The 15,600-nt window shown below is 37.5% G+C and overlaps 2 protein-coding genes across 2 annotated transcripts; one reads left to right on the forward strand and one right to left on the reverse strand.

Moving 5' to 3' along the window:
• Positions 1 to 3,027: 3,027 nt before the first annotated feature.
• On the reverse strand, positions 3,028 to 7,400 carry LEU4-1 (2-isopropylmalate synthase; the record flags this gene model as incomplete). Its single annotated transcript, XM_037317330.1, has 8 exons — positions 3,028 to 3,132; positions 3,197 to 4,723; positions 4,777 to 4,913; positions 6,055 to 6,166; positions 6,227 to 6,538; positions 6,624 to 7,036; positions 7,096 to 7,229; positions 7,285 to 7,400. 8 exons carry the CDS (start codon positions 7,398 to 7,400, stop codon positions 3,028 to 3,030), a joined length of 2,856 nt encoding a protein of 951 aa, XP_037183465.1.
• Positions 7,401 to 14,438: 7,038 nt separating this feature from the next.
• Positions 14,439 to 15,170, forward strand: pgdA-0 (Peptidoglycan deacetylase; the record flags this gene model as incomplete). Its single annotated transcript, XM_037317331.1, has 1 exon — positions 14,439 to 15,170. One exon carries the CDS (start codon positions 14,439 to 14,441, stop codon positions 15,168 to 15,170), a length of 732 nt encoding a protein of 243 aa, XP_037183466.1.
• Between the last annotated feature and the right edge of the window lie 430 nt (positions 15,171 to 15,600).

Genomic DNA, 15,600 nt, shown 5'->3' on the forward strand with positions numbered 1-15,600 from the left:
CAATCGACAGCACCTCTACGTTGAACAAGCCTAGGGGCCAGCCCCTTACAAGAGGAGGGGTCTCTGCAGTAGAGGTGGCTATCTACGGCCCAAGTCTATTACTCGCAGCCTACATTTCTTCCAAACTTGGTTTCAATCGCTCCGCTGGCTGGATATATACCGTCATATTCTGTATCGCTCGATTTCTTGGTTCAATCATTCACCTAGCCACGTACGACAACTCGTCTGTTGGCTTGATGCAAGCTGCCCTTATTCTAAATGGGATTGCTATTTCGCCACTAACGTCCCACACCCACTTTTGGCCACCCCCCACATTTGGCCACCCCATTTTTGATGCCCTCACATTTATACACATCAACTTCAACCAATATTTATATGTATTATGATGCCACGACGATGCAACTTTCGCTGTCACTAGGGTTTTCAGACTCGCTGGATTCATCTGTGCTACTTTCAAGTTCGCCCGCCTCGATTTGAGCCTTCCGAATGGCCTTAATATCGGCAAACTTCGAATTTGGGCTCATTCTGACCTTCTTCTGTTTCCTGGCCCTACTGGCATCAACCTCTGCCTGCAGTGCCTCAATCTTTCGCTGGGCTACTGCTAATTGGTATGCCTTCTCATCAAAGCCCTTTTGAACCTTCAGAAAAAGCAGGCGCTGCGTATGCTTATCGGTATCCAGCTTACTGAACAGGCTGAACTGATCCTGAAGCTCATCCCTCTTCTTAGGGGTTGACCAAGGGACTGCTGATGTATCTGCCGCCTATTTTTCGCTTGCTTTGCCATCAGAGAGCCCTTTGCAGACCTGACCAGCTGGTTTGGCAGGGGTTGAAGTGTTCTCAAGCAGCAGAGGGCTCATGAGGGGTCTAGCCATACTGATAGGCCACAAACCAGTCTATTTCCAGCCACTGATGATGTTTTTGCTTGTTAGGGCTGCCTTTCGCGCCTTGCTATAGCATATAACGAAATTTCTCTTGCCTACAACTATACCAGCATCCTATTCAGCCAGTAATCCAAGCTCCTTCTTATATGCTGCCTTGAGGGGCCTAAAAACCGACTGATCGAGTGGCTGAAGGACGTGTGACGTGTGTGCTGGCAAGAACAGTAGATATATCTTGTTCCTAAAGCATATATACATAAAAGCAGTAGTCTTATGGCTTCTATGACCATCTAAGATCAATAATCTGACCTCTGAGGGGTCCCCTGGCTGGGTTGAAGGGATAAAGACCTCTGTTAACCACTTGACAGCTGTAGAGTCTGAAGTCCACCCGTTTTCTGTAGCTGTGAACTTCTAGGATTTATATGGCGTCAGATCTAGAGGGAACCACTGCTGCTGGACATTCTTGCCCTTATATATAACAAGTGGAGGCAGTGCCTTGCCAGTTGCAGAGATACACTCGATTAGAGATGTCCAAGCATGCGATCCAGGCTGTTTCTTGCGGATAGAATGAGTTTCTGATGATCCAAGAACAAGCCTATTTGATCCTCTACCTTCTAGGATACCAGTCTCATCCATATTATATCGATTGTAGGCCTTAATGGCCATGATCTCAGGTATGGCGAGGTGCTTGAACCATTGCCTGATTACATTAGTTGAAGCTCTATTGATACGCTGGGAATCGATTGCTCTGCTTCTTTGGACCCTTACAGATGGGTTTCTCTTAATAAAAGACTGTACCCAGTTCTTTCCAAGAGGCTGGGAGTCTCCATGGACCTGTAGGATGCGTTCAGCAAAGTCCTTGAGTTGTTGATGAGTTGGAGGTAGGCCTAAGGCAGCCTGAATTCGAACCCATTCAGCCAAATGGCTTTCCTGGCCTGCAGAGAGTCTTTGCAGATCAGAAAAGGCTATATCCCTTGCCTGATGACCCTTCATACGATTTTTCAGCGTCGATCGTGGTATACCCCATTCAAATGCAGCTTTTTTAACGCTAGTACCGTGTGCGATAGCTTCAAGAGCCTGGTTAATGTCATCTTCGGTATATTGAGGCATCTTGATCAAAAGAAGATATATACGAAAGATGAGGGCGATTGGATTAAAATTGGTGAAGTTGTGGAAGGTTGAAGTTGGTGGTCATCATGGCGGTGAAGCATTTTTGGGGTGGCCAAATGTGGGGGGTGGCCAAAAGTGGGTGTGGGACGTTACCCCTGGCAACGCTCGGAGTAATTTTAAGACTGTAATCGACCCCGAACACCACGAACATCTCAGGAAGCTCACACCTTGACAGCTTTGACTGGGTGAAGGCAACCAGAGTTTCTTCAATCAATACTAAGCACTTCAGAATTATCCAGGCCGTATTATATGTCGGCCTAATCCTAAGCATCGTTGGTGGCACGAGTATGAGCTACTCCTCAGACGGCACGTACCAGCCCCAGGCCATAACAAAAGCATCTATACTGCTATACCTTGCTGGATTCATTGCAATCACGGCTGTCATAGTCGTCTCCCGACAAGCCTTCACGCCCCTCAGCCAAGTTCCTCATATCGAGCGACGCTTGCTTGTCGCGATCCTTTTGGCATGGCCTTTTCTATTGACTCGAATCATTTATTCGATTCTGGGGACCTTTCTGCACAACAAGACGTTTTCTATGGCCAGGGGCGACCTGGGCGTTTACGTGACCATGGCTGTCCTTGAAGAATTTGTTGTTATCGGCATATATCTGGCACTTGGGTTCTTCTTGGTGAGAAACGAGTCTCCTGCGACAGGAGAAATTGCCAATCGTGCGTGGAAGAGCCGGGCCGCAGATTCCGTGGAACCGGAACGCATCCAGCATGACGAAGAAGCCGAGCAAGGTATGCCTCTTCGGCTGTGAGAGCGTGGGCCAGTAGTTCGAAATGACAGAGTTCTGTCCTTTATCAAGTACCTTAATAGTGGACATGGTAGTGCTGTCTAGATTCGTTGTCTCTAAGAGGTCGTGAGATTACAGTGTTTCAGAATTATCCATGTATTGTGACGGCTTCCCGGGAAGTAGAAACTGATTGATGGAAGCATCATAGAACCCGACTGATTTTGTAGCATACTATACTGGTGCTATGCTTTGGTAATGGTTTGCGGAGGTGCCGCCTTTGCATCCATCCTAGTCGTAGCCCCATGCTTCTTGAACGGAAGAGTTGACAACTTGCGGCGATGGAGGTGCTGGGAAATAAGTTAGCCTACCTTAGGCTTATAAATATAAGTCACATATTGATACGATACATACCAAAGCCGCCGCAACAACTGCCATTGCCTGCGCTGTACGTTGGTTGCTGTCGATGGAGTATCCCCAAGCTGTCTGCTCCCCTTCAGTACATGTCGCCAATGCACAAGTTTTGCCTTGATCAAAATCGGACGTAAGCTGTTGCGTATGACAGACTTCGGCACCCACGTCCATTTCCTTCATGAAATGAAGCCCCCTAATGACTGCGGACGCGATACTGCTGCCGGATCCATTGACCCGTATCGTCAAGCCGTCCGCTGGATTGACTGTTCCAGTAACGTTCTCGAGGGTTCCGTCATTAGAAACGCTGATATTGCCGGTACCATGTCTTTCTGACGAAAGTGCGTAGCTGGCGATGAACAGGTTGATGACCTCCTGATGACTGATCTCCCGAGCCAGGGCTTCGCACATCATTTGTACACGGCGACCGAAATCAATCTGAAGGTCGACAGGAAGATCGAGCCCCCATCGTCGGCTGAGAATCCAAGTGGCGGCTGCCTTGCCGCTCTGTGAATTCACGCGGATGACCTGATCCATCGGAATACCTAGATCCAGCGGGTCGAGAGGAAGATAGGGGATGTCCCAAATCGGCTGCTCCCCCCTCTCGAAAGCTTCGTTCCGCCATGCAAGCCCTTTACGGATGATATTCTGGTGGCTGCCACTGAATGCTTGTAGGGCAAACTCACCAGCGTACGGTGCACGCTGGGAGATTGTCAGTCCAGTGAGTCTTTCAAACCTTTCTCTGATCTGTGGAAGATTTGAAAAGTCCAGGCCAGGGTGAATACCCCTCGACAAGAAGTTCAAAGCCAGAGCGACAAGATCCACGTTTCCACAGCGTTCACCATTGCCAAAAAGGCAGCCCTCAACCATACCAGCGCCGGCTAGCATGCCCATTTCCGCCGTGGCAATTCCGCATCCACGATCGTTATGGGGATGCAGCGATATTCTGATCTTTTTAGGCTCAGATAAGGAAGCCTGAAAAAGTTCGACCTGGTCTGCAAACACATTTGGCGTGGCTACCTCTGTGCTGGTGGCTAGGACGGCAATCAACGGATCCTCTTCAGTCGCCCCCCAGGCCTCTTTAACAGCCTCTGTGATCAACAACGCAAATTCGGGGTCAGCTTCGTTGTAAGCTTCAAGACCAAAGGCGAGAGTCCAGTGGGTGACGGAGGCAGACTCCGGATCATCTTTCGTGAGAGACCGCAGGAACCGAACTGATCTCACGGCCTGTTCTACAGCCTTCTCGCGAGTGAAACCTTGGTATTTTAGTTGTTTGTCGCTGGTGCATATGTATGTGCAGATCGCGGCTCGCTTGGCTCCCCATAAGGCTTCTACCGTGCGGGCCAAGAAGTCTTCACGCGTCGGAGAGAGTCCTCTGATCCGAACGTCATCTGGTACGGCCCCAGGAGTCTCGATGAGACGGCGCGTGAAGTCAAATTCAACTTGGGAAGCCGCAGGAAAGCTGACTTCGATCTCCTTATAGCCAATTGAGACGAGCATCTGAAAGTATTCCCACTTCTGATCCACAGTCTGTTTGAACGGGTAAACACCACTTCTAGAGTCAAAACAGGCGTCCCGCGTACCAATGGGTTGATGAGAGATTGGTTACCGTCTCGAAGATCTGTAGACAGCCATGTAGGCGGTCTTTTCAAGACTCTGTTGGGCCATTTCCGGTTTGGGTTTTCAAACTGCAGAAACCCAGCATACTTATTTTGGGGATCTGATAACCTCCGTGAGGGTGAGTGTCAATTCATGTGTTAGAGAGTGAAGGACGTACATCTTGACAACTGATATTTGACGTTTTAACGCAGTAAAACCTTCAATACGGAATGTCGTTGACGCAGAGCACCTACTTGACCGAAGCGACGATGGCGGTTTTGAAGAAGCAAGAGGAATCATAGTTGCCGGTCCCACATTTATATGTCGTAACATCATCAGCCCTGCAAACCTTCTTTGAAATGGAGCTGATTCAGTATGTGTTGCATTTCCACGACGGCCCTACTAGGAAAGTTCGGACTGTGCAGCGTCACAGTGTGATTAGACGTCTACCAAAACCGCCGCCAATGAGAGAGCTTCCTGTGACTGAACCCCATGGCAAAACAGACTATGTAGTTGTCTTCTCGATGCTTTCTCAATTATCCGAACCCTCGGCACACCGTGGTCCTGGACAACGCGGATGAACCTGACCAAGTCCAGATGAAACCTTTCGGTTGGCATCGAAGTGTGGAGTTTTCTCACCATTAGATCTGTCTAGCCCAGTTGCATGACTGGTATTTTTGAACTCTATTTCCATTTTCTACGCGCCCAACCCCAATGAAGAACGACGAATGTATCGCAAGCTTTCGGACCTGGGATGTCCCAAACGAGAAAGCACCGAAGACCATGAGTCAGTTCACTTGGTTCGTCCCTGGAGGTTACAACGTTACCCCAGGTGTAAGTATCGTCGGTTGTTGTGTCTTGCCGCGTGGCGTTCCATTCTATCGGATAACATCTCGGACCGGTAGTTTGCCTCGAAGAACGCAGTCTGACTGAGGCAGGTTATGATATTTGGTTTACCTCACCTTCGCTACCTGTTCTAGATGGGACTTAATCTGACTCCCCCGAAAGTCTCCGCATAGGTGAGAATGCGCCGGTGGTCGGCACTCCTGCCCCTCATTCTGATCCCGTAGCTTGCGTGCACATAGCCACGTGCATCCTCGTCTGCATCCGCAGCCCCATCATTCTCCGACTTCGTTAAATTGGACCCAAAACCTTATCCAGAACCCTGACAATTGCCTCAACCTCGTCCACTAACACGCCTTGTTGTAAGCTCTCTGGGAAGCATGTCTGCAGCAAAAGGCAAGAATCACGAGATTACTCACCGGTGTTGTAGTGCACTAGGCTGACCCGCACTACACCATCATCGTCGAGACCAAGAGTCCTTTCAGCCAGTCTCTTGGAGAAGAAGTGACCCCAGCGAATTCCAATATTCGACTGTGTTTCGACAGCCTCTACCACGCTCTGTGAGGATCTTCCCCTCACCGTGAAACTCACAGTCGGTAGTCGAATTGCGGGCTCGGATGAAGTTTCTCCACGGATGGAAATGTCTGGTCTTGAGTCGAGGTACTCAATAAGGCGCTTCTGAAGCTTTTCTTCGTGCTGGGTGATCTCATCCCATGTCTTCTTGGGGTTCTTCCCAAAATAAGCGACAAGGGGTATGATAGATTGTGTCAGCTCATAGCTGGCACCGGCGAGCTCCAGTTTATCCATCAAACTTGCAGATGGATTGAAATAATGTCCTAGCGGTTTTAATTGTTCCTGGGCCTTGCGTGAACCGTATAAAAGGGAGATATGAGGTCCATAGACCTGATTTCCACGTGTCAATTCATGTGATACTGATGCCAGATGCTTTCATTCTTTATCAATAATCTCATAGACTCGGGGGGCTCACCTTGTACCAAGAAAAGGCATAAAAGTCTGCGCCAAGTTCTTTTACGTCAATCGCCCGGTGTGGAGCGTAGGCAACGCCGTCCACGCAAAGAAGGGCATCGGGAATCTCGTGCACCGTATCGGCAATGGCTTTGATGTCATGAATGCTACCAAGAATATTGCTAGCATGTGTACAGGCCACAAGGCGTGTCTTGGTAGTCAATAGACTTTGGAGGGTCTTGGCATCAAGCTTCGGGTTCGATCGATCAGCTGGCGACCACCACTTGATGTTCGCACCAGCGATTTGGGCGTAGTGCAGCCATGGATCAATGTTCGACTCATGGTCCATCTCAGAGAGAATAAGCTCATCGCCAGCTTCGAGCTTAATGGAAGCGGCGAGATTCCGCAAGACCTGAGTGGTGGATGCTCCAATCACTCGAAGTTGAGAAAACCTGTTAGTTTTCAGTTTTCTTGGATGACAGCGTCGGCCTTACCAATTTCGTCAATGCCAGCATTGATGTACTGAGATGCGATCCGATAGGCCTCATCAAACTTGGCGGTTGATGTGCGCGATGTGCTGTAAGTTGCTCCAAGCTGGACATTGTTGGTTATGAGATACTCTGAGATACTGATCATGGTAAGCTCTTACACGATAGCACGTCGTCGTCAGAGGCATCACTTACCTGTGGGCAACACTGCCTAGCACTTGACTGCCACCAGCGTTATCGCCAAAGATCTGGTCCTTCTGCAAAGACGGGAATTGCTCCCTGGCCTTCTCGACCGAGAATTCCGAATCCATGGCACTTGCAGTAGAAAAGTGGAATCCTCCAGCTCCTATCGTTGGCTCTGATCAGCGTTGCTATTGGGTGACGATGCTCACGAACATCCGGCGGAGACCTGATTGATGAAGTAATAGTGGACTGGGGTAGTGCCGACCCCTCTTGTTCACACCGGATCGGTCTGGAGCCTGCGGTTGTGCTGTCGCAGAACCCGCTCTGACCGCCAATGAACACCACAGCAGTAGCCAGCCTCAGCTATCTCTAGCTGCATACAGTCCGTTACACTAACAGCATCCACCCCCCCTTTTTACTAAAATTACATATGTATAATCCCTATATATATATATATGAAAATTTGTTTAGTACTATATAGATATTTATAGTATAGTGATTAACCTATTTTAATAGCTTTAATGAATTTATTCTTATTAAATCTTATAATCTAAAGGCGTTATAATACCTCTTAAGTATTACTATATACCTTAATAAGTAGATAATAACCTATTTAGGTATTATTTACTACTTATTATTAATAATATGTAGAAATAAAAATATATATAATAATTAATATAAGATACTACTAGAGATCCTCTTTAATACTCTATTTTATTATTAAGTAAAATTATCATATTTATTAAAAAAGCTTGTTATGCTGTTATTATTAAAAAGGCTATTAAAAAAGTTATTATTAAAATTATTATTACTAAAGCTAATCTTAAGATTATAATTTAATAGGTGTTAAGTTTATAATATAAAGAAAGTATACATATATAGAGCCTCTATTATTATAAAAAGCTTTAAAAATATCCTCTTATTAAGAAGTAATAATAATATAGAGGAAATAAAGAAATATCTATTACAGAAGATTTAGTTTTAAAGTATTCTATTTTTATTAATATTATTATTTTAATTAAATTTAACTTTAGTTAATATAACTTTTTATTAAATTATTTAATTTATAAATCATATATTTATGGCTTTCTGTTATAATATTAATAACATATCTATATTATTTCTGAATATATGTAAAACAAGAAGAAGATATAAGTAATAATAAACTAATTTTATTATAAATTTAAGTTATTTATAGCTTAATATTCACAAATAAGAGTTTATTTATTTTAATCTAATTATTAAGAATACTATATATAATAAACTTAGCTTTATTAATATATTAGATATAAATAATAAAAATTGAAAAATTGATAGTAATATTTAATTTAAAATAGAAATAATTTATTAATATAATTTAAAAAGAGCTAATATTACTATTATTATTATTTAGAAAAAGCTAATTAATATCTCTAAATTAACATTAATTTGTATTTAAATATATCTATTTACTAAAGAAGTTATTTAGCTAAATATTCTATAAATTAATATTATTGCCTCTCTTAAATAAACTAAAAAAAGAAATAAAGTTTTTTTACTATTAAGTAATAATATAATGCTATATTAATTTCTAATAGGATAATAATTAATATATAAACGTTTTAAAAAAGTAATTAAATAGGTATTTTAGTTAATACATAAAACGTAATTAACTATAAGTTTAATAATTTTATAAATATTAAGTATTAGAAAGAAAATATATATAAATAACTTCTCTATATAAATGTCTACTTAAAATATTAAAAATGTAAAAATAATTTAAATAATAAGAGTTTTAACTAATATTATATATTAAACTAGAAGTATTACAAAATTAAATCTTATTATATAGAGAAATAGATAAAGGTTATTCTAAATAAATAAACTCATATTAATAATATAAAACTATTTAAAAAACTATTTAGTAAGATATTTTATAATTATTTTATTAAGGATTAAAAATACTAAGATAAGAGAAATAGAAATATTTTTAAAGTTAATAATAATTAAGAGATAATACCAATAATAAAAGAGAAAGCTAAAAATATTATATTTCTATTATTAAAGTTAAAGTTTAGCTTAATTAATACTAATAATAATATTATGATTAATATATATAACAATATAACAATATTAAATTATTATATTTAGTATTATAACTTATAGTTATATATAGCTCTTATTATTATTAGTTATTACTATTATTAATATATTAGCTATATATAAATATTTTATAATAGTTATTATTAATTCTTCTATTATTAACTCTTTTAAATACTTATTAACTAAGTATTATACTTTTAATTTATTTATCTTTATTAATAATATTAGATTTACTTTAAAAAGCTTTAGATTAAATAGCTAGCTTTATTAAGTAGTTTATATCTATTTATAATAAATAATATAATATTAATAAAAAGTTTCAAAAGAAGCTATAAAAACTATAATTAATAGATAGTAGCTTATAAGTAATTTATAAGTTATTAGATATTTAGTTTACTAAATAAAGGTTTGTTTAAGATCTTATTAAAAATATTAAAAACTTAATCAAATCCTTTATAAATAATAGCAATTATTATAGAAAATAGTTTAATACTTTCTCTAATATAATATCTTATTTTAAACTTTATGTATACTATCAAAAATTAAAAAGAGGTATTTATATAAAAATATATAACTATTAAATTACTAAAAAGAATAATAATAATATTAGTTAAAAACTCTATATTAGCAGTCTAATTAACCTATATAAATAGGTGTTACAGTTCACTCTATACTTTTTTCATAATACTAAAACTTAATAGCAGCACTTTAACTTATACTCAATCTTAATAAAATAAACAAATAAATCTCAGTATAACTAGTTTTTAATATTTAGCTTAACTTATTCCTAATAGAAGATGGTAAGTAAGTAGGTAGCAGAGCAGTAAAACATACTGGCGAGAGCATTATTTATGATATAGCTAGAGCTTAATAATAGCTTAAACCTATATTTAAGGATATAAACTTAATAGTATAACTTTTCGCTACTATAGCTAAAAAGGTTCTTATAGCTATAATATAAAAACTTAGCTACTACTTTAAATAAAGCCTTAAGCTTATTTTTTATATCCTCTTATATATAGTTATAATAACTTTATATAATATCTTTCCCCTTTATTATACCTATATATAGGCTAAATAAAGCCGCTCTAAATAACTTAATCTATAAGACTAAAGCGAATACAATTAAGGGCTCTAAATATAATAACCTTCTCTATACTAATAAAAAGACTCTACTTAAATTCACTTAAAAGTACCTACTTAAAATAGTTAATAAGTATGAGATATTAAAGTTATATAGCCTTAAAGTTAATATAGAAATAGTTAAAGCTACTAATAATAATCCTAATATTTATAAATACTTTATAGACTTCTTTAAGATAGTTAAAGTAGTTTAAGGGGAATATTAATAAATTAAGAAGAGCGAATATATTAAAAGTATAGCTAATAGTAGTAGGGCTATTAAGACTACGTAGTAGGGCAGAAGATGTTATTTATTACAGCGTAGACGTCTAAATAGTAAAGGAGAGGGAGATAAAAGAGACTAATAGAGATAGAGGTAGCTAGAAGAAGATAGTTAACTTAGCTTATTATAATATTTAAAGTCTAATAGAGGAGCGTAGAGGTGAAAAGGATATTTAAGTCTGAACTATAGTTATATAACTTAAAGGTTATTAGCAGAGGGTAAGAGGATTAGTCTAGTGTTACGAGCGGGTCAGGGCAACCAACTGTGGCACAAAGCAAAAGCTTCGCTAATGACAAATCTGCTGCCATTATCCCCTGTTCTGCATTATATAGTTACAATCCTACAGTGACCAACTGTAGCGGTCGTAACAATTACCTTCTATAAAGCCTATAATAAGATCTTTATAAATAAAAATATTAAATCTACCTTCTATAGAGCTAATTATTTTACTATAAGACCTAAATTATATAATTAGGAAACTCATATATATATATATATATACACTTATACCTCTTATAACTAATCCCTTAATACTACCAGCCTAATAGTTATAAACACCCTCTAACTAACATAAAGCGCTTTCATAATTAAACTCTATTAAAACTTAGATCTCAGCCTATTAGGGAAGCTCTCTAACACTAATAATTAAGGTGGTTAACCAGCTAGTAAAGGGTGTGCAGGTAATAGCACACTTAATCATAATTTTAACAGATCAGATGCGCACACTTTAGGATGCTAATATAATGCTTGCTAAGCGCCAGAGAGCGAAAAAGATATACGTCCAGCTTAGAGGAGCACTTAGTATAGCAGAATCTCAGGTTATCCTAGAAGAAAAGGGCAAAGGGAAATATCTAGGACCTCAAGAAGGTGAAGATAGGGGTCTGTTGAAGAAGGGTCAGTCGGCTTAACAGCGTTGCGGTGTGTGCAGCAAGATAGGCTATAATGCGCGAACGTGTTCTAAAGATGTAGAATCGTCTAGTGAATCAGATGCTGATGAGAGCTAATTAATTTTCTACATTCTGGTTGTAAAAACTTACTTAATGTTTGAAAGATGAGGAAAAGTGTGCAGCTGACTGATATGCGCGGCTGACTGGTAAAGTGTGTTAACTATAGTAATATATTATTATAATAAGTTATTATTATAAGTATTAATAATATATTTTAGCTACTATATAAGTAAAATAGATATATATATATATATATATATAGCTATTAATAAAAATAATAAATAATGACATATTTTCTATATTTAGTTATACTTCTAGTTAAACTTAATCTTAATAGTTATAATTATAAATCTAATAATTTCTTATTATATAATAATATAATTAAGATTTATTATGATTATATAATAAAGATTTAAATTACTTATTAAGATTTAATATTTATAGCTTATTCCCTCTTTTATAGTTTAATATTATTAAATATTTACTCTATCTTATTAAAGTAAATAAATAAATAGTAGAAATCGCTTTTAATCTAAAATAAATAATACTTAATCTCTATAATATAGTTATATAGATATTCTATAAAATCCTAAAGATTAATCTTATGATTATTCTATTTTAAATAGTTATATCTTTTTAATATATTACTTTAGATTATTAAAATACTTTTAAAGTCAAAATCTAATAAATATAGAGGTAGAAACTTAATATTGATATTTAATATTTAGTATAAATCTTTAATTTAAAGTATGTAATGATAAGAGAAGTTATTTATAATAATAATAAAATTTAATTTTAAAACATATCTATATTTTAATATGAAATATTTTTATAGCTAATAAAAGAAGCTATTACTATTAGTTTTATTATAATATATAGTTAAATATAAGATATTACTGAATTTAAAACGTAATAAGATTTATATATAAAAGTTTTAAAACTAATTAATCTCTATAATTTAAAATATAATAAGCTTTTTTAGTACTTATTTAGTCTTTTATATCTTCATATCCTTATTAATATTAGATTTATTAATAAATATTAGCTAATTAGAATAATATTATTATATATAATATAGATATTTATGTTATAATTTATTATTTTATTAAGTAGTAATAATTATAAACTTCTTACTTATGTAATTAGATAAATTTAACTATTAACTAATTATGGAATAATTAATTTAGATCTTAAAAGCTTTTAATAAGAAATCTTATGTCTCTTTAAGAAACAGATTACTATAATATTATAGTAGTTTAAGAAGTTTTATATAATATTATTTCTATCTTTTATTAACTTTAGTAATACCTCTTATATCTCTATATCTTATTAGTAATATTATATTATAATTTATATTATTAAATTATTTATTCAGTATAATTAATAATATTTACTAGTTTATAAGTTTTTTAGTTTTTAAACAATAATATTATTATACTTATTAATAGCTATAGATTTAATATTCTAAACATTATTATATTATTATTATTACTTAGTATCTTTCTTAATATATCTAATATAATAAACTATAAATATATATTAATTAATAGTAAATAATTAATAAGTAGATATAATCTATGTAATAATAAACTTTTAATAATAAATAAGCTAAATTATTAAGAGAGTTATTACTCTTATTAACTACTAAAGCTATTTATTCTAAAAAAACTTATATTAAACTCCTTAATATATTTTTATGTTAATTAAAACTATATAAACTATATATTAAATAGATATGTAAGGTTATATAATAAATCTCTTCTTTTTTTCTTTAGTAAATATTATTTTAATCTCTTATAAAAATAAAATAAACTTTTTATTAGTTAATTAGTATAGAGATAAAGTAATTAGCTAAGTTAGTAATATCTCTATAAATAAATAAATTATTATAGAGGTATTAGATATATACTTTATATCTCTATTATGTAGTTATATATTTAAATATTATTATAACTATAGTAATTAATAGTAATTAAAGTATTAGCGATAGATTTAGCACGTTTTATATATAATATAGAAAAATGCGCGTCATAGCGTAAAACTAGCTTTTTTTCATGTTTTTGCATAAGTGGGGGAAAAAGGGGGGGGGGGGTGGACACTGTTAGTATAATGGACTGTATGCAGAAAGATAGCGACTGACTGAACCTATGCACCCGAAGTTTCTTCTTATCGACATCTCACCCCTCATTAGCAGCTCCAACTACCCCTCACTCCTCAGTATCTCTGTGGACGATGAGCCCTTTAGGCTGGTCTGTAAAGCACATCTCCGTCCAAGTCAGCTTTAGAAGGCTTCGCGTCTCGCCATCTTACAGTTAGCTTTTGTACTGAAGAAAAATATATTATGGGGGAGAGTAAGTAGACAATGATCCATGCACAAGAAGATTCTCGCAGCTTCCATGTCTAACCTAGGAAATCTAGTCGTCGAAGTAGGAGGAGTTCCCGTTCGGGTTGCTCCAAACGGAAATAGTCCTGAAGCAATCGCATCTTTTGAAGGTCTCATACGAAGATTGAAAACAACTTCAGTTGTTGCTCAGATTCCTCAAGCAATAAGTGCGCCATCTCGCCAAGTTCGAGTACTACTATCGGTCGACTTTGATGCAGTCTCCGGATGGTTAGGCACAGGACAGCACCCACGTAACTGTTTGGCAGACTATTCCTCAGGCTTCTTCGCAGGCCATGTTGGAGTGAGCCGTCTGATCCGTCTGTTCAAACGATTGGATGTTGCCGACAAGATGACTTGGTTCATTCCGGGTCATTCAATGGAGACATTTCCCGTGGAAACCCAGTTGATCATTGATTCTGGAGCAGAGGTCGCGTTACACGGCTATTGTCACGAAGACTGTACGAGACTAAGCAGACAACAAGAGAAGGACATCTTCGAGAAGTGCGTCAAACTTGCTCAATCTCTCACTGGAAAGAAGCCTGTTGGATACCGAGCGCCCCTCTATCGACTACGAGAAGAAACGATTGAGTTGCTCGAGAGTGAAGGCTTCTTGTATGACTCTTCACTAAGCGGTCACGATTCTCAGCTATATCAACTCACAAAAGGGCCGTCACCAGTACCGGTAGACTATTCACAGCCTGCACAGACTTGGATGCGACCCTGTGCTTTGCCAGAGCCTTCCAAAGTCGTCGAGATCCCCGCCAACTGGTACATGGAGGATATGACACCCTTGCAGTATCTACCGAACGTGGAAAACTCGCATGGATACGTGCCGTCTCAGTCGATTGAGAGGATGTGGCAAGACAGATTCACTTGGCTTTGGAATCATGGACCGGACGGCGAAGGTCCTGCGGATTTCGTGTTTCCGTTAATCTTGCATCCTGATACATCTGGAATGGCACACATTATTGGAACTATTGAGAGCATGGTGCTGTGGATGAAAGGTCATGGAACGCAAGTTGAGTTCGTCACCTATGAGACAGTAGCGAGATCGTATTTGAGTCAAAAGGGGCATGCATGACAATATCTAGTGCTTCTCATGGTGGATAGCAGTACGGTTATTTTCATGTGTCGAGAGGAAGAAATATGATCCGCATAAACAGTAACAGCCGACTAGACCCTTCAACTGAGGGCTCACCGAGCTTCGAGATTGAACAATGAGAAAGTAATACTTACTATGGTCGGAACCCCACGTCAGTTGCGTGAAACGCACGGATGAGACTGCGTCGTATTCGCCCTGACTTGCGTACCCCAGGCACCCCGGATGAATGTGTTGTAATACGGGCCGAAGTATTGGTCCAGCCCAGCAAGTTTAAACTTTAACATATGACCCCAACCATACTGAAAAGGCACCGGCTGGCCACCCCAGAGAACCTTTCCCCGGAGCAAACGTGAAGAACGTTGTGATACTGGGCAGTTTCTGAGTTGAACCCTCACGATTTTCGTCGATC

The sequence above is a fragment of the Colletotrichum aenigma genome (genome assembly GCF_013390185.1).
Source record: "Colletotrichum aenigma strain Cg56 chromosome Unknown KSG_Cg56_contig02, whole genome shotgun sequence".
Taxonomy (NCBI): domain Eukaryota; kingdom Fungi; phylum Ascomycota; class Sordariomycetes; order Glomerellales; family Glomerellaceae; genus Colletotrichum; species Colletotrichum aenigma.